Source organism: Danio rerio, chromosome 12 (genome assembly GCF_049306965.1).
Source record: "Danio rerio strain Tuebingen ecotype United States chromosome 12, GRCz12tu, whole genome shotgun sequence".
NCBI lineage: Eukaryota > Metazoa > Chordata > Actinopteri > Cypriniformes > Danionidae > Danio > Danio rerio.
The window spans coordinates 48,858,694-48,878,062 of NC_133187.1; the positions used below are offsets into that span (position 1 = coordinate 48,858,694).

The following is a 19,369-nucleotide window of genomic DNA, read 5'->3' on the forward strand; positions in this document are numbered from 1 at the left end:
ACTTGTCAGAATATGCTACCAACACTGTGTTTGAATGGTTCTGAGATTGGGGTTAGGGATTAGGTAGGTTAGGGTGATATTACAGCTTCATATGACACTGCTCCACATTAACATTTACACTTATAGCAAAATCTGATGGGTTGCATACTACCTACTTTTTGAATGGGAGGTAGGACAATCTGACAGCAGGAGCCTCCCTAAATCTCTGACCAGACAGTGAAGGTGAAGCAACTATCACACCATCAGGTTTTTTCATCAAAATAAGAGTCCCATGGATTTTGAAAGCACTCGTGATTAAAGCGTTGCTTGGTGCATGGTTAAAGGTGTATGCGTTCATGTGTTTTGATTTAGTGTATGTCTTTATTCAACTTTATTTTGTATATAATTTTGTTTGGTAAGGATATTATAAAAATTAAGATCTTATGAATACATATATTTAGTAGTCGTTAACTAAATATATCCCTAACAACTTCAGTCTCGAAGATTTTGAGAAACTTGAATTGATAATAAATTGTTATAATCGTAAAAAAATATGCATTTATAATATGTAATTTTACTGTGTATGTTACTACAATTTGGTAATATGTATAATATAAGTATATACAGTTGCGTTATAAATACTGTATATAAATTGAATATCACTATGTTTCTTGTCATTTTAGTAGTTATAAATTCCTGCCGCACTTCATTTAAGTACACTTTTTACCTTTTTGTCGTCATATATGTATTTCTTTTTAATAGTGAATATTGTTTTGCTTCTGTTTCATTTGATACACTTGGTTCAGAAAGGACTTTTATTTTGTACTTCACTGGCTTCCGTTTGTGTCGTGTTGTTTATCGCTGTCTTCGGGTTAATGTTGTAATATTATTGTGTATTTTACATTGGTCCGGACGGTCCAGTTGTATTTTCCATCGTGTTTCTGACCATCAGGATGATCCCAACCGAAGACGCGTCCGCCAGAAAGCGGGAGATTGAGGAGAAACTCAAACAGGTCTGTTAAACAGAGGAAAAACGGGAAGAATGAAGCATAACATGAGAATCCCGTGATCTGACAGTGTTATTTATGTCATTTGCGATTTAACTAGCGTCATATCTGCTTGTTTGCCTGTCACAAAGATTATTGAAAGCTGAATAATAGAGATAAAATAAGCTGTTGGGGCGTACAAAATGTGTTATTAAGCAAGACACTGCAGGTGAAAAGAGTAGGGAAATCAACACCCAGCTGATTGATAACATTAAGAGTTGCAAACATTTTTCGATTACAAGTTTTTTTGTGTCATATAAATGAGTAATTAATTAAATAATGACGTAATTTGCATACATCTCAAGCATACAAAATGTAAACAGTAATTTTGTACAAACATAAAAGCTTGTTCTTAAAAAATTGTTTTGAAAAGGAATTTTTTTGGTGGGACAGGTACTAAATTCCCAAGGTTACTTAATGAATTTTTATCACATTTTAATTTTCCTGTGTCCTAAATAGAATTTGCAATGGTCTTTGCTGCTATTCCCCTATGTATTGTTTCACTCTGTGAAGGTTACTCATATTCAGGAAATATCTCTGTTACACCCTAAAGATACACTATGTGGGAAAATTTGTTTTTCTTCTCACCAAAATAAGGCCATACGTTCATTATTTCATTCACTCATAAATAGTAAACCCTAGATAATTTCTCATTGGTCTGCGTTCATCAGAGATTTAAATTGGAAAAAATTATGGTCGTTGCCTAACAAATTATTTATTACAAACAAATTTAAAGAGGTCTCATTTAAAATTCTGAATATATTTTACCCTGTCAAACATTTTCTTTCAATGTTTAGACATAATATAGATCAAAACTGTTCAGTTTGTTTATCACAGCCAGAAACTGTGCCGCAGATGTTTTGGAATTGCCAGTTATCGAAGAAAATAGGGTACGAGATAAATGACCAATTTCATAAATGACAAATTATTGACAAATTTCCGTTTAGAATAGCAACATATTATATTTGGGTTTTTGAACTACAACAAAAAAAAAATAGAGAAGAAAACTTATGTTAATAATTTCTTGATAATATTTAGAAAGTACCATATTCACAGATGCAAATTTCATAACCAAAAACCATTTTATCCTGCTATATGAATTTAACTAAAACACTATACAAACAACATAAAGCACTAATAAAAAACACATGTCTTGACCTGTTCATTGTATCTATCATCTACAGGAGCAAGAAACGCTTTCTTTTATCCGTGAAAGCCTGGAGAAGAGTGATCAGCTCACTAAAGGAATGGTGAGAGATTTATATTTATATGAGTGATATCACACTCATAGCAGTGTGATATGGCTGTATATTGGCACTGGTAGGAGGCGTGTGTTGGCTCAAGGCCGCAGACAGAGTATCTTAATGTCACATGATATACAGCCATACCACACTGCTATGAGTGTGATATTGCATTTATACAACAGTTCAACCGCATAATTGTGTATATAACAAAAGAGAATTCGACATGGAGAGTTTCAAAAATCCTTTTGTATGAGGAACTACTTTCTTCCGCCGTTTATTCACATCTGCAGCTGACGTCAGAACAGTAGAAACCGCTGCTCATTCACCAACGTCACTTTAGAGCTAGTGTTTGAGTGATTCTCTTGCGTAATGTCTAAAGTGATGACAAAACAGCTGATTTTGCACACATTTTAAGATTATAAAGCTGAACGGCATGAAATGCCATCAGTCTACAAAGATATCTCCCAGTATTTCTCTATTGCAATTGGGAGATCACTGTAATTAACCCCGAAAAAACCAAAGCAAAGCAAACACTACCAGATTACTATGGTATAAATAGAGCAATACAACAAACAAAAGAGAGATTGACTTAGAAAGTCACTTGGCTGTTCTGTAAAGATTTGTTTAGCTTTAGTTTGAAATATATGCTAACACCTAAGGGCTAATTATTAGGTCTATTTATTAGGGTAAAAGGAACGTCAACCGTCTTTGCTCTGCTCAGTATGACAGGCTGATGACTGCCAACGTGTTGAATCTGCATGCTCTTAAATTCAAAATATTTAAATAGGCACTATCCTTATAAATAAACTGCATAGTTGCAATCACAACAACTACATTCTCGCCTAAAAAGGCTCAAAAGTACATTATGTTGTCCAACAGCTGCAGTATTTGTCAAACTGTTGTCCTCCTTGCCACTCGTGCCACTACTCAGCCAATCAGATTGAAGAACCAGAAAGAACTGTTGTATAAATGTGAATAACACTAGTGTGTCATTCTGGTTCGATCATGTAAAGTCAGTGCTCAGCAGTGTTGTACAGTGATATTTGTTTTACAAGTAGCTTTTTTCCTAATATATCCATTGTAAGTATTATTTTGTGGTTGGTATTTGTGAATGAAATGGTGAACGTGTGTTTTAATTTGTTTAAGGTGTCCATCCTGTCGTCATTTGAGAGTCGTCTGATGCAGCTGGAAAACTCCATCATCCCGGTTCACAAGCAGACGGAGAATCTGCAGCGGCTGCAGGAGAATGTGGATAAAACACTGTCCAACATGGATCACGTCATCAGCTACTATCACGTGGCCAAAGACACTGACAAGATCATCCGGGAAGGGTTAGTGATCACCTATTCAATGGTTTATTATTATTATTATTATTCATTCATTTTCTTTTCGGCTTAGTCCCTTTATTAATCGGGGTCGCCACAGCGGAATGAACCGCCAATTTGTCCACGCATGTTTTATCCATGTTTTACGCAGCGGATGCCCTTCAGCTGCAACCCATGTCTGCGAAACATCCATACACACTCATTCACACTCGTACACTACAGACAATTTAGCCTACCCAATTCACCTGTTTTAGACTGTGGGGGAAACCGGAGCACGCGAAGGAAACCCACGCGAAGGCAGGGAGTACATGCAAACTCCACACAGAAATGCCAACTGACCCACCCGAAGCTCGAACCAGCGACCTTCTTGCTGTGAGGCGACAGCACTACCTACTGCATCACTGATTATTATTATTATTATTAAAAGTTTTAATTTCACTTTTTGCTTGATTCTGATTGGCTGATGAACATTCTACAGCAGGGGTCACCAATCTCGCTCCTGGAGGGCCGGTGTCCCTGCAGGGTTTAGCTCCAACTTGCCTCAACACACCTGCCTGGATGATTCAAGTATACCTAGTAAGACCTTGATTAGCTTGTTCAGGTGTGTTTGATTAGGGTTGGTGCTAAAATCTGCACAGTGTACAGACAAACGCACAGCTAAAGCAGTTCCGGCAGGTTTTGGGTTCATTACAGCTGCATTTGACCACACCAAATGATTTTAGTTATTTCACAGCTACAACAGTCAAAAATCACATCACAGCACAACAGAAGGCTTTAGAGGAGATGTGGAAGAAACTAATCCTACACACAGGAGCAGTTTGAGGTCAAAAACCTGACCGATTTGTAAAATATAACATCTTAACAGTGGCTTTAGCTGTGGAAACCAGAGTATATGCGGAATAATTGACACCAGTGCGTTGAATTATTAGAAAAATTGAACCACTTTAAATTTTGACTGCAATTTATTACAGATAAAGTACATGCAGGAGGTTATTATCACAGATTAAACCCCAACATATTTACCGGCAGCCAGACTCAAAGCAGAACACTGTTGAATAAGACTAAAAGGCTTCATTCTATGAAAAACAAACCATCCTCGATGTTCTTTTATCCCGCTTATTACATGGCTACTAACCACAAATCATTAAAATTACATGCAAAACATTATTTGTAGCTGTAATATTCTATTTGTTTTTTAATTAAACACACGTTTTTAAATTAAACACAAAGCTGACAGAAGCAAAAGCAGCTAAATGGAATATACACTAACCTGTGCATTATTCAGCCACTAGATGGCATTAAACAGTCAAAAATGCAACGCTGACAGAAACCAAAGCAGTTGAATGGACTATACCAGGGGTCGGCAACCCGCGGCTCTTTAGCGCTGCCCTTGTGGCTCCCTGGAGCTTTTTCAAAAATGTTTGAAAATGCAAAAAGATGGGGGAGGTTAATATATTTTTTGTTTTAATATGATTTCTATAGTAGGACAAACGTTTTTAACGTTTTCAAATGCTGTCAAAGTGTGTAGAATTAATATTTAATTTCAACATTTCTGTCAACGAAGATTTGCGTCATAGCCTGCGACACAGGTTTCTATCAGCAGGGCGGGATGCCAGGCAGGTGGCTGTTGTAAACAAACCGGAAGATAATAAAGCATGGAAAACCGTTCAAATATGGTATGACATATTAGAACACCTATTTGCAAACTTTAAAAACATTAATTCAGTGCCAGCATACTCAATTGCCTGTGATGTGACCGATATTCAACGCGTTTTTTTGCAGGTATGTGAACTCTGATGGGCCGCAAGAAGCAATGATCAAATTAATACCACTAAAAGACAAGAGGCTGTGCTGAAGTGTTTTAATGACAACAAAATAAATACCAACCACCTTATTTCAGTGGCTATTTAATCATGAAGGCTCATTATGTATTTGTAGCCAATTTAGTCATTTTTATAGTAGGCTAATATAGCTAATATAGATACATACAGCATGTGTTTCCTTCATTATAAGGCTTATATAAGGCTTTACATTTTTTGTGGCTCCAGACATATTTGTTTTTTGTTTTTTTGGTCCAATATGGCTCTTTCAACATTTTGGGTTGCCGACCCCTGGACTATACACTAACCTACATATTGTATATTCACAAGACTGGAGCAAGCAGTCAAAAATCGCAACATGACAGTCAAGCAGCTACATTTGAATGTGGATATAGGTAAAACATAACGGTCAAGGGGACGTGAAGTTCCCGGATGAGCCTGTGTCATTATAATAACACATGAAATAAAGTGTGACTATCCAATCAGTGCTCATTTTGGTTTCATAATAATTTCTCTTGCAGACCTGCTGGTCGCCTGTACGAGTATCTGGCCTGCATTGCAAAGATCCAGAAAGCTGTGGAGTATTTTCAGGACAACAACCCTGACAGCCCTGAGCTTAACACCGTGGTACGTCTGTCACACTCTCTCACACTTCAACCAAAATCACACACTACTCGAGTAGGTACTACATTTGAAATTACCACAATTGAGAATATCGGCATTCGTAGGTCATCATTACTCATATACACTATGTGACAAAAGTCTTGTCGTTGATTCCAGTTGTAAGAGCAACAAATAATAACTTGACTTCTAGTTGATCATTTGGGAAAGTGGCATGAATCATCTGTTGTTCTGCATCCCAATCCTCACAAATACTGCAGAAGACCTACTGGAACCAGCATGGAGCCAAAATTCTCCAAGAAATCAGTCAAGTTTGGTGAAGGAGAAATCATGGTTTGGGGTTCATTCAGTATGTGGGTGTGCGAGAGATCTGCAGAGTGGATGATCAACATCAACAGCCTGAGGGATCAAGACATTTGTGCTGCCCATTACATTACAAACCACAGGAGAGGGACAATTCTCCAGCAGGATAGCGCTCCTGCTCATACTTCAGCCTCCACATCAAAGCTCCTGAAAGCAATGAAGGTGTGGCCAGCCCAGTCACCAGTTATAAACATTATTGAGCATGTCAGGGGTAAGATGGAGGAGGCGTTGAAGATGAACACAATGAGTCTGGGAGTCCTGCAGGAAGGCTTTCTTCTTCATTCCAGATGACTTTATTAATCAGTGATGTGAGTCATGTCAGAGATGTATGGATGCAGTCCTCCAAGCTCATGATGGAGTCAGACACAATATTCATTCTGTCTCCACTGCAGCAGGACTTTATATTCTATACTGGACATTATTTCTGTTCAGTGATGAGACTTTAGTCTAAGCAGAGTCAGACCGCACTGTCCTAATGAAATCATCAAAGGCATGATCATATTTTATTGTGCTCAAATAAGCGTCATCTAGAGGCCTTTGCCTTTCATATGAGCCACTTATGATACCAAATGATCAACCAGAAGTCAAGTAATTAGTTATTAAGTCTAAGTTGGTTACCTGTGGTGTTTTAGAAAGCTCGCTTTGAGAAAGGGAAGGAGCTGCTGGAGGCTGAGTTTCGCAGTCTGCTAACGCGCTACAGTAAGCCAGTGCCCCCCGTCCTCATCCTGGACGCCATCGGAGGAGACGAGGACATGGAGGTGCAGGAGGAGGTGACGCTGGAGCACCTGCCCGAAGCTGTCCTGCAGGACATCATCTGCATCTCTGCGTGGCTGGTGGAGTACGGACGCAACCAAGGTCAATGCACACACACTCTAATCCAAATATAGAAAAATATTCAAACTCCTGATATAAGTTTTATTTATTTATTTATTTTCAGCTAATGGGTGCAAGAAATTATAGTATATTTAAAGTTAAATGCTAAGGTTTATATTATTAGCCACCTTAATGGTTTTGTTTTCAATTGACTATTGAAAAAATGTGCATGAACTAGAAACACATGATAGAAGCACATTTACTGATCACTATTTTTTTTTCTGACAACATTTTACTTTTAACGCCTGTTCACACCGATTTTTGCTCGCGTTATGTTGACATTTAACGCCTCATGACTAAATAATGGCCGATAATGTGATCGTGCACACCAATGCGCAAAACAGCAGGGGTAAAAGTGTCATTTTTAAAGAAACGCCTCATGCTCTTTTTTTCTCCACCAATCAGATTGGCACTTTTGTTCACGTGCACAGAGCTGCTAAAGTTACAGTAAACACCACTTGGAGGCGCTCAAGCGCAAAGCTGTCAATGCGGGTGCACATTGAAGAAGTTGCCCAGAGGCGATATAAACTAGTGATGTGTGATACCACTGGTTTCCTATCCGATACCAAGTAAAATAAAGGTGATACCGATCCGATACTTTTCCTAAAAATTACTGTTTGGGAAATTACATTCACACCTTTTGGTTTAGTGACATGTTAATCCAGTCCCCTTGAAGATTTTTAACCTTTTTTTTAACATTGTGTGCTGTTTTCTCTTTATTTAATCACCCTAATTAAACAAAGTTAAGATCAGGATCCTCCCTTAGCTATATTTCTTAGCAAGAGTTTAGTTAAAGGATCGTCTTTAAAGAACGTATTTTGCAAAAGAATAAATTAGAGCATACTTTACCACACAGGGTAACTTAGATGGGTTCTGGAAAATGAAGTCAATGTCCACTCCAGTGAAGAAAATTAATAAAATACACTTTTATTAATAAAATAAAATCCAGTGAAAAAGTAGAACAAACAAAAGACAAACAGAAAACAAGAAATCCTTACTTTGCCTCCCGTTAGAGACAAAGGGCAACCAACCTCAATGAACAGAAGTCAGAAAGCGCAAAGCTGAAGAGTACATATCAGCTTTTATACTCAGTGTCTAAGTGACTATTCATAAATCAACCCTAAACACAGGTGCACAAACTACTTAAATCATGCATTCAAGGAGCATGCTAAATCACTTGAACAGTAAAAAGACAGATATATAGTCATCAAGAGTACATTATATCATATAAATCAACATTTAGGCATTTTAATATAAGCCTTGATTTATAATGTGCTATATAGTTATGCACTTAAATTCAGGTGCGTGAACTCGGTAGAGAGTTCAGCAAAAGTACAAGTTGGGAGTTCATTCAGAGTTCGACTACTAGCAAGAGGGTCATCTGAAGTAGCAAGGGGTTCACAGAGAGTTCGTCCAGCTGATTTGTTGGCTCGGCGCGCCCTCTGCCGGAGACGCCTTTCCTTTTTCTTACGTTTCACTTCATCATTAAGAGTTGTGCTTTTACGCATAGGAATATCAGAATACATCAGTGATTTTTTGTGTCTCACATGATTAATGTCATTTGACCCATCAATCATTACAATTGTCACAAATATCAAAGCCCCCAAAATACAGCCACATTTTCTCCCTCTGTACCTGAATAGTGCCTGCCTGCTGCACCTAAGGACTGTCTCGCCCCAGCAGCACCTTTCAGAATCTTAGGAGTTTCTTCTTTAAACACCATTTAGCTGTTTTGGTGGCCTGTGCCTTTAATGCTGGTTCTCACCGCCTACCATTCCCACGTGCCTGTCAAAGGCCCCGTTTACACTGTCAAGTCTTGATGCCCAATTCCGTTTTGTTGTCCATATCTGATCTGTTTGCCTGTCCGTTTACACGTTGTCTTAACTGTGACCCATATCCAATTCATGCGTTTACACTTGCCATACAATTTACGATGTTGCGCATGCATAAAGGCGGGTTCGAGAATCTGTGCCACACTAGCCACGATAGAAGAAATTGTCTTGTTTTTCGCTCTGCGAAATATGCGAAGTGTAGTATAAGCAGGGAGTGGTTTAGTCCATATATACACCCACGCAGTTTATGTAATGCCCTGATGCGTGTGTGTGTGCAGTTTGCCTGTGTGCGCACTGGTGTTGGAGAGGATAGAAGTTTTTATATGTGTAGCCCGCAGTGCGTGTATTAATAGCGACAAAAAGCAAAAGTTACAGCACAAAGTTTGTCCAACTTTAAAATGATTTTGAGGAGGAGGTTGGAAAGGGCCGTCATCGAAGCTTGCGCTTATAGTTTATATGCCTCAATCTCCGCCTCCGCTGTGTCAGATAAACAGCACAGTGACACCATGAAGGAAGCAGATCTCCTGTAACGTTTGTGAGAAATACTACAGTAAGAACTTTCCCAATGAGTATTTGATGTATTTGTTGGGGAGTTAATTCAAGCCTTTCTGCAATTAGTCACACTCATTGTCGTTACAAAGTTCACGCACACACACACACACACAGCGGACACACGCGCGCGTTTAACTTTGCACTGTTTTTGCACAACAAATGTGAGAGGATACAGGTTAATATCCACTGCTGTATGGATATCCGTTATGTTAATGTACAAAATAAACCTGATTTAACGTCCACTAACCGGGATTGAAGCATCTTCTTGTATATATGTTCTGACACACGGCTGCGGGGATGAAGCAAAGCTGAAGTAAATCGCTGTAATTAATTACAAGCATGCACTGTTTTAAATGCGTGTTAAACCTCTGAAACTCATTCTTGATCACATTTGATGATGATCTGTTTAGCTCGCTAGGATCATCAATCTTTTAATCCTGGTTGCTTTGCGCAGGTCCTGTCTTGTTGTTATGATTATATGCATTACTACAGAGCCATGTTAATATGCGTCTGTCAATCAATTCAGTGGGCGGGGAAACTGCACTCCTACACCAAGTTGCAGTCGGCCTCAAAATAAGAGGGATTTGGATCCTATTTTGACGTCAGGACGTGTGTCACTCCAGTATGACTGTGGACACACTATACCTACACACTAGGGATGGGAAGATTAATCGATATGTATCGATACGCGGTCATGTGCGTGCACGATGCGAGTGCATCGGTAGAGCAGCAGAGGATGAATGACATTTTGGAAGCAAATCGAGATGCATCGGTTTTTGCGAGATGCATCGGTTTTTCCAAGATACAGCTTATATTTTTAACATAGAATGTATTTTTTATTTATTAACAAGAGTTGTTGCTGTTTTTGCCGCATAATTTAATCGACCTACATAAAGTATGCCTTAGCAATGGATTTGCGGATGTGTACACTTACACTACAACTCAGTGTATCAGGTGTGCGGATGAAGCTAGTGGTGCGCCCTCAGAAAGCGCGAGAAGCAAAACAAACATTTTATTCCCCACTGAGTTTTAAATCTAAAGTATGGCAACATTATGGATTTAAGGATGGACGACATGACAGGACAGATGCAATTTGCAAAATGTGCCGCGCATCTGTAAATACGCGGGCAGTACGAGTAATCTGAAATCTCACTTGAAGCGGCGCCACGGTGTTGTTGTGAAAGCATCTTCCAGTGTTCCTGCATCCCCGGCTTCCTGCACTGCTTCAACTGTAGCTACCAGCTCCAAAAGTGGTGAGAAAAGCATTGCAAGTTTTTTTCCATGCGCAACAGTTTTGTGCGCCAATAACGGATGTTATTGCATTGTTCATCTGCAAAGATATTCAGCCTAGTGTCACGGAGAACGAAGGTTTTAAACACCTCCTCCTGTTAATTTTCATTTAATTAAAATAATAATATTAATAATAATAATGATAAAAATAATGGGTGTCACGGTGGCACAGTGGGTAGTTTGACCACCTCACAGCAAGAAGATTGCTGGTTTGTTATATTTTTATCAGCCTGTTGTTTACAGTGACAGTGATGTTTCAAAGCAGCATAACACTGCTAGTTCACCACCTTAAGTTTTGAATATTCAGTGGCAAAATATCTTTGTAAAACTTGTTTTCATAGTTGAAAAGTTAAATCACAATTCTTGTTGTGCAATGCTAAACCTTTATGTTGAAAGAGTGCAAATATATATATTTTAATATATATTGCACTTATACATTCTGTTTATCTTGAAAATCTTTAAATAATATGTGCTATATGTTCTAAAATGGCCCTCTACTGTAAAATGACATTCTGGCTCTGAAAGAGAAGCGAGTTTGTAAAAAACTCTTGGTTTTGCTTGGTTAATAAATAATCAAACTCATTCAATGGCACAGCATCCTCTTTCACATCATCTCGTAAACTTGATCTAATTAGTTAGTGCTGAATTATCGCATTGTATCGTGATATGGGTGTGAATCGTATCGTGTTGCATCGCAACATAGATATATACATTAGATGTCGCCTGGCCTATTGTTGTCTATTGGACGGAATGCATCAATAGCGCCGCCATCTTGCTACAGGGTAGCGCTCCTTTGAAATGTATGCGGGACCAAGGTACAGTGGAGGACTGTGGCCATGCAAAGCCAGAGATATACACATATATCTATGATCGGGAGTTTTCCTGGATGTTAGTATGTCATTTTTTTTTCTAATTACAAAAATTATAATTTGACATCACTTTTCTACATTGATGGATCAGTGACCGCACGGGCATTCCTGACAAAAAGCTTGTGTTTGTGTGTACAGAAATGTACTATCCACCCTTCCTGTTAAATTTGATCTAATCATGTCCTGAAACACAGCTCCTCTCCTGCTTTCACTGCTCATACTGACGGAGGGAGCGATTCGTTTGTGAATGAATCCCCCGAACGACTCTTTCACTAACGTTAGCCGACAATAATACAAGTTTCTGGCAGCGCAGCATCTCGTTGTCATATTTCTTTTGCATTGTTTGCTGATTTTATTCAACAAAACTAGCATAAGCCGAGTGTTTAGTGTGAGTTGGAGCTGCTTTGCCGTATGGTGAATGCAGTAAGAGACTGTTATCATCAATAACGTTACCTGATTAGCACAAAAGTTCAGAACATACAAAAACAGAAAAAAACTTAATATTATGTATGAAATGTTCTGCCTTTGTGCTTTGTTTTCTTTGTTTGCTCGTTACTACACCCGTAGACAGCGCTAAATTCCCGCATCTTCACGTAATAACTCTGTCTTGACTAGTGCGGTTGAATGACATTTGTCCTGGGAGCCCTGTACCAATGTGGCGGCGCTATTGACGCATGCTCAGGGTCCCTATGCAATATCTAGTGTATATATCTATGGCATCGCAATATGTCACAAATGTATCGCTAATATATCGGATCGTATTCTTTGTATCGAGATGCGTATCAGATCGGCATTACAGCTTAGATGCCCAACCCTACTACACACAGTTCTGTCCAAACAGCTTACAAAAGAAAGAGGATTTTCATCACAGCTGCCCTTTAAGAACGTATTTGAGGTCTTTCTCAATTTTACTTTTTACTTTTTGAGTACAATAGTGTAGCCAGTACCAAAGTCATTTTACACATGAGTATCTGTACTTCTATTTGAGTACAGGGTGTGTGTTTTTGTGTACTAATTCTCCTGTGTGTCTGTTTGTGTGTCCGCAGACTTCATGAACGTGTATTTCCAGGTCCGCTCCAGTCAGCTGGATCGCTCCATTAAAGGCCTGAAGGAGCATTTCCGTAAAAACAGCGCCACCTCCGCCATCCACTCGCCCGCCGTCCAGACCAAACGCAAGGAGACACCCACCAAGAAGGCCCCCAAAAGACCAGGTCAGTGACCTTTAACCCTTGACCTTGCCAGACCGCCTCTGTCTTTGGGTTCCGGAGGGATCACAGGTGTTTCTGCCTCCATTTCCTGTTCCTGTTTCCTAGTGTTCTTACTAACAGTGCTTCTCTTCTGTCTCACTCCTGTCTGATGATGTCAGTCTACATCCCAGGTAAACATGCAGATGTGTTGTGACGTGGCCATCGCTTGCTTCTGTTTTTAGAGCCAGCGCTTACGCACACATAAACACACACACACACACACACACACACACACACACACACACACACACACATAAACACAGACTCATATACACACTTATATATATATATATATATATATATAATACACATACGGGCAACACGGTGGCTCAGTGGTCGGCACTGTGGCCTCACAGTAAGAAGGTCGCTGGTTCAAGCCTCGACTGGGTCAGTTGGCGTTTCTGTGTGGAGTTTGCATGTTCTCCCCGTGTTGGCATGGGTTTCCTTCAGGGTACTGAATGTGAGTGTGTATTGGGTGTTTCCCAGTACTGGGTTGCAGCTGGAAGGGCATCTGCTGTGTAAAACATATGCTGGATAAGTTGGCGGTTCATTCCGCTGTGGTGACCCCTGATAAAAAAGGGACTAAGCCGAAGAAAATTGAATGAATGAAATTAAGACCAATGTGAAAAAGCAAACACACACACACACACACACACACTAGTGATAGACTCAGTGCATAATATGTGTTAGTTTTCTTTTCATATCTCCATCATACACCAGGAAAACTAGTACTTTAAAGCACATATGCGGTGTGTTGATTCCTGTCTGTTGGATGTGTGTGTGTGTGTGTGTGTGTGTGTATGAGATTGTATCGTAGTTGAGTCTTGGTGTTTCTGGAAGCAGAGAGCACGTTCGTTTTGTTTTTTCCGTGAGATTGTGTGTTTTCTACTAACCCTCACACACCTGTCAGCATGTTCATTTCTCCACCACACGGCGGCGCTGTGTTTGCTCTGCTCTTTACTAACACACACCAGTGTGTCTGTCATCTCTGAGAGCGCACACTATAACACACTGCTGAAGAAACTGCATCTGATCTGCTTGTTAAAGGGGCGTTTCATCATTAAAGCATGCAATATATCAATCATCTTAATAATTATTGATTTGTACAATTTAGCTCATACTTGAAAATACTAAAGGTAATTATCGTTATTATAATGTTATAAAGTGTAATTAACGTAATTTAATTTAATTAAATAATAAACAAATTAGTAAGAACAGATTGATATATTTTCTTTAATATTTTTAATCTATTTTTGTTTTTGTTTTCCATTTTAAATGACATTTTAAGGAATATTTGTTGTTTTTTTTCATGTTTTTATAAATGTATTTCTTACCTTTGAGTTAATTTGAGATATCAACTAAATGAAAAAGTGAATTATTAATTTAAGGAACTGATTGTTTTTGTTTTGTTTATTTTAATATCATTTTGTTTTAAGCCATACAACTGCTAAATAATGGTTATATTTAACTGCAATCATTTTCTTTTAATTTTAATGCAATTTTTGCAGGTTTTTTAGTTCATTCTCATTTTTAAGAAGTACTTTTTAATCATTTTAGATTAGATTTTAATCATTTTATCATTTAATAAAAACATTTAAGTCAGTTTTCGTTGTTGTAGTATCATCAACTAAATTAAAATGATTGCTTTGCGAATGTTATTTTTGTTTCTCTTAACATTATTTTATTTCAAGGCATGAATTACATTTTATTTAATTACAATATTTCACATTTTTTCTAAATGTGTTTGGTTTTATAGTTCATTTTATTTTATTATTTATTTAAATGACTCAATCTTTTGTCATTTTCATTTAAATCCAAATTTGTCTGTTCAGTTTTTAATCATTTTATTGTCCGTTTTAGTTATTATAGTTTTCACTAAATGAAAAAAAAAAACGTTTTTTGTTTTTTATTAAATTTTTTAAACATTATTTATTTTAATTATATTTTATGATTTTATTCAATTACAATATTTCACCTTTTTCCTAAACTTATTTATATATATTTTTAAGTAATTTAAGTCAGTTTTGGTTGTTATAGTATCATCAACTAAATTAAAATGATTGCTTTGGGAATGTTATTTTTATTTTATTTCTGTTAACATTATTTTATTTCAAGGCATAAATTACATTTTATTTAATTTCGATATTTCACATTTTTTCTAAATACATTTATTTTTAGACTTTGTTTTATTTTATTGTTTATTTGAATGATTAAATCTTTTGTCATTTTCATTTTAGTCTAAATATGTCTGTGTAGTTGTAAATCCTTTTCCTTTCAGTTTTAGTTACTATAATGTCAACTAAATGAAAATGATTTGAAGCAGAATTTTCTGTTTATTTTATTTTATTTCTCTTAACATTGCTTTATTTCAATGCATAAAAAATATATAATATTTTGTTTAATTACAATTTTTCATCTTTTTATTGTTTTTATTTTATTATTTATTTAAATGACAAAGTTTTTTTTGTCATTTTCATTTAATTCTAAATATATCTGTTTGGTTTTTAATAATAACATTTTTTTGTTTTCATTATTTCAGTGTAAACTAAATAAAAAATATTGCTTTTGTACCTGAATGACACACAGTTATATATTATATTAGAATTAATATAATATTTAACATTTTTTCCAAAACTTGTTTATTTTATTATTTATTTTAACATCATTTTTTTTATTTAACAGTAATTTATTTTAACAACATTTTATTTTACAAATACTGTACGTCTGATAGTCTAGTTTTTAATCATTTTAATTTCAGTGTTAATTATTATATTACATAAACCAAATTTTATCAGATTTTATTTTGTTATTTCACTTAACATTTTCTTTATTGCAAGTATTATTTTTAGTTTTACCTGACAGTAATAATCCTGAAATCAACACATCATTAGTTTTGAACCGATCTGCTTCTCATGTACTGCTGATAAACAGCAGCATGTAAAATAATCTTTGTTTAGAAAGCACATTATACAGTGGATCTAAATGAGATCTGATGATGTAAATGATGATCTGACCCCTTTAAGACCCCCGCCTGTGTTTAAGCATATATGTGTGTGTGTCCAGGATGAGTTTATGATGATGTGTGTGTGTGTAATGGTTTTGATGATGTGTTTGAGCAGCGCTAGTGTTCCTGACTGCATTAACATCACTGTACAACACAATGCTGTAGTGTAAACGCTGTGATGGATTAACCGCTTGTGTTTTCTCCTCAGTGTGTGTGTGTGAGGGAGATGTGTGTTCCAGTTTGTTTAGCTGTAGAAGTTGTGATGTGATTTTTGTGCATTGCATGTGTATATGTATAGTATGTCTGTGTGTATGTGCGTGCTTGTGTACAGTGTGTTTGTGTATGTGAATGCACGTTTCTGTTAGTGTGTGCAGTTTTGAGTGTGTGTGTGTGTGTGTGTGTATGTAGTTTAGAGAGTGTGTGTGTGTGCATGTCTGTGTGTGTGTGGACTCAAGTATGTTCCTATTTGTGTTTGAGAGTGTGTGTTTGTTTATGTGTGTGTCTGTATATATGTACCTGTTTGAACAGTGTGTGTGTGACGAGTGTGAATGTGTTAGTAGTGTGTTGTCTGTAGTCTGGAAGGGTGTGTATTGCTCTGGGTTGTTCCTCTGCAGTGGTGATCAGGGTTTCCTCTTCCTCACGGTGTTCCTCCTCTTCCTCCTCCTCCTCTTCTTCCTCCTCTTCTTCTTCTTCTCTGTCTCTCTGTGGGTGTTGATGGGAGCAGGCACCATTCGTAAGGCTCAGAATCTGCTCAAACAGTACTCTCAGCATGGCCTGGATGGAAAAAAGGGTTCTAACCTCACCCCTCTGGAAGGTAAAGCACGCGCTCTTTCTGGTTTCCTTCCTCTTTTCTCCCACTTTTGCTGTGTTTTTGAGCTGTTGTTGGGAAAACAGCAGCAGACGTGAAGGAAACTCATGGAGCACAGCAGTTTTGTCCTTAGTGGAGAGAGAGAGCGCAAACTTCCTGCACTCTTCTGTTCCTGCTGTATAGATTCATTTGCATTGCTGTCAGATGTTATTTATTTTATGGCAGTCCAAGAAAAAAGTTAATTAAGCTACCTTAAAACTATTTTTATAAGTGATTGGCAAACATGGCAGTGTGTGACAGCACTTAACTAAGTAGTTTTTGCAAATGAACGTGTAAAATGTGTTGTAAAAGACTTCGCTGAACATTTATTTATCTATAATTCTGGAGAATTTGATTACTGATGTGAACTGAAATAAAATAAATTTAGACAAGAGTACTAAAATTGCTATAAAAAAAATATAAATAAAAAAATATATATATATATACAGTTAAAGTCAGAATTATTAGCCCATTAAATTATTAGCCCCTGTTTATTTTTTTTCCTAATTTTTGCTTAACGGAGAGCAGATTTATTCAACACATTTCTAATCATAATAGTTTTAATAACTCATCTCTAATAACTGATTCATTTGATCTTTGTCATGATGACAGTAAATAATATTAGACTAGATATTCTTCAAGACACTTCTATACAGCTTAAAGAAACATTTAAAGGCTTAACTAGGTTAATTAGGTTAACTAGGCAGGTTAGGGTAATTATGCAAGTTTTTGTATAACGATGGTTTGTTCTGTGGAGACTATCGAAAAAATATATAAGGGGCAAAAATTTTGACCTGAAAATGCTCATTTAAAAACTAAAAACTCAACTACTAAAAGATTTCAAACAAACTAAAAGATTTTTTTTCTAGCCCAAATAAAGTAATTAAGTCTTTCTCCAGAAGATAAAAAATATTATCAGACATACTGTGAAAATTTCCTTGCTCTGTTTAATAAAATTTGGGAAATATTTAAAAAAGAAAAAAAATTTCAAGGGGGCACAAATAATTCTTACTTCATAAAAAAAAAAAAAAAAAAAAATATATATATATATATATATATATATATATATATATATATATATATATATATATATTACATGTGTTATATATATTACACGTGTGTGTGTGTGTATATATATATATATATATATATATATATATATATATATATATATATATATATATATATATACACGTGTATATATGTGTATGTATGTATGTATATATATATACATATATATATATATATATATATATATATATACATATATATATATATATATATATATATATATATATATACAAAAGTGTGTGTGTGTGTGTGTGTGTGTATACACGTGTGTGTGTGTGTGTATATATATATATATATATATATATATATATATATATATATATATATATATATATACACATGTATATATTCAGTTGAAGTCAGCTAGTTAAGCCTCTAAATGTCACTTTAGGCTGTATAGAAGTGTCATGAAAAAATCTAGTAAAATACTATTTAATGTCATCATGAAAAAAGATAAAATAAATCAGTTATTAGAAATGAGTTATTAAAACTGTGGGGGAAAAAATAACAGGGGCTTTAATAATTCAGAGGGGCTGTGTGTATGTATGTTATGTATGTATACATATATATGCCGTGTCTCAAAAAAACAAAAAAAATTGACATTGAAAATATCTTAAATAATATATATTACATAACAAAACTGTAAAGTTTAAAAACCTTTTATTAATGTTACTGTATCGAATTACTAAAATGACTTCAATTCGGGGGTGTATATCATTTTTGATATATAATTTTTAAAAACAGAAATACCAAATTATTAAAACTGAAATGAAAACTAAATATAAAAGCTACTTTAAAATATTATTTCATTGTTTGACCAACACTAAAACAGCACTGCATTATACATCTGCATCCTTTAAAAAAAATCTGAATATTTGAAATATTAATTCTGACTTAAAGTAACAGTGTGTTGACTTTTCCAAGCGCACAGAAGCCGTTCTTGAACCAGATTTAATGTAGAGTTTTCTAGGAAAGGACAAATTTTTACAAAGAATCGTCATAACAAACAGTGTCATCTTTCCATTTAAGTTTTCATGCGCAAATGACACTTAATAACAGTTGTTATAAGCATGCAGAAAATTCTCATTCACATTAATGACGTGACTTGTCATGATTCTAAAGTTTAATGACAGTCTTATGAACAGCCCATCAAGTAAAGCAATTTACAAGGAAAGTGTTTAGTATTCTGAAACCTTTATTTCAGTGCTATTTGCCAAATCTTTTTAATTTTTTGTACATTTTCTAGAAATTTCTACATTAAATCTGGTTCAAAAATGTGTGCTGTGCACTTAGAAATGTTCAAATAAATTTGTTTTAGCCTACAACACAGATTACTTTAGCAGCAGGAAGAATGTAATAATGTTTTTCAGTCTCCTACTGAGGACA

At 36.0% G+C, this 19,369-nt stretch overlaps 1 protein-coding gene across 14 annotated transcripts in view; it reads left to right on the forward strand.

The window, feature by feature from the left end:
* The window catches only part of exoc7 (exocyst complex component 7), a 52,123-nt gene that overhangs the window by 9,786 nt on the left and 22,968 nt on the right, over positions 1-19,369 (forward strand). For 4 of the 14 annotated variants that reach the window (XM_068224536.1, XM_005172977.5, XM_009306981.5 and 1 more), the window contains exons 1-7: positions 823-992; positions 2,210-2,275; positions 3,416-3,600; positions 5,936-6,041; positions 7,031-7,253; positions 12,861-13,025; positions 16,790-16,879. In XM_068224536.1, coding sequence (XP_068080637.1) covers positions 933-992; positions 2,210-2,275; positions 3,416-3,600; positions 5,936-6,041; positions 7,031-7,253; positions 12,861-13,025; positions 16,790-16,879 — 895 coding nt within the window. In that variant the 5' untranslated portion in view covers positions 823-932. 14 annotated transcript variants of the gene reach the window in all.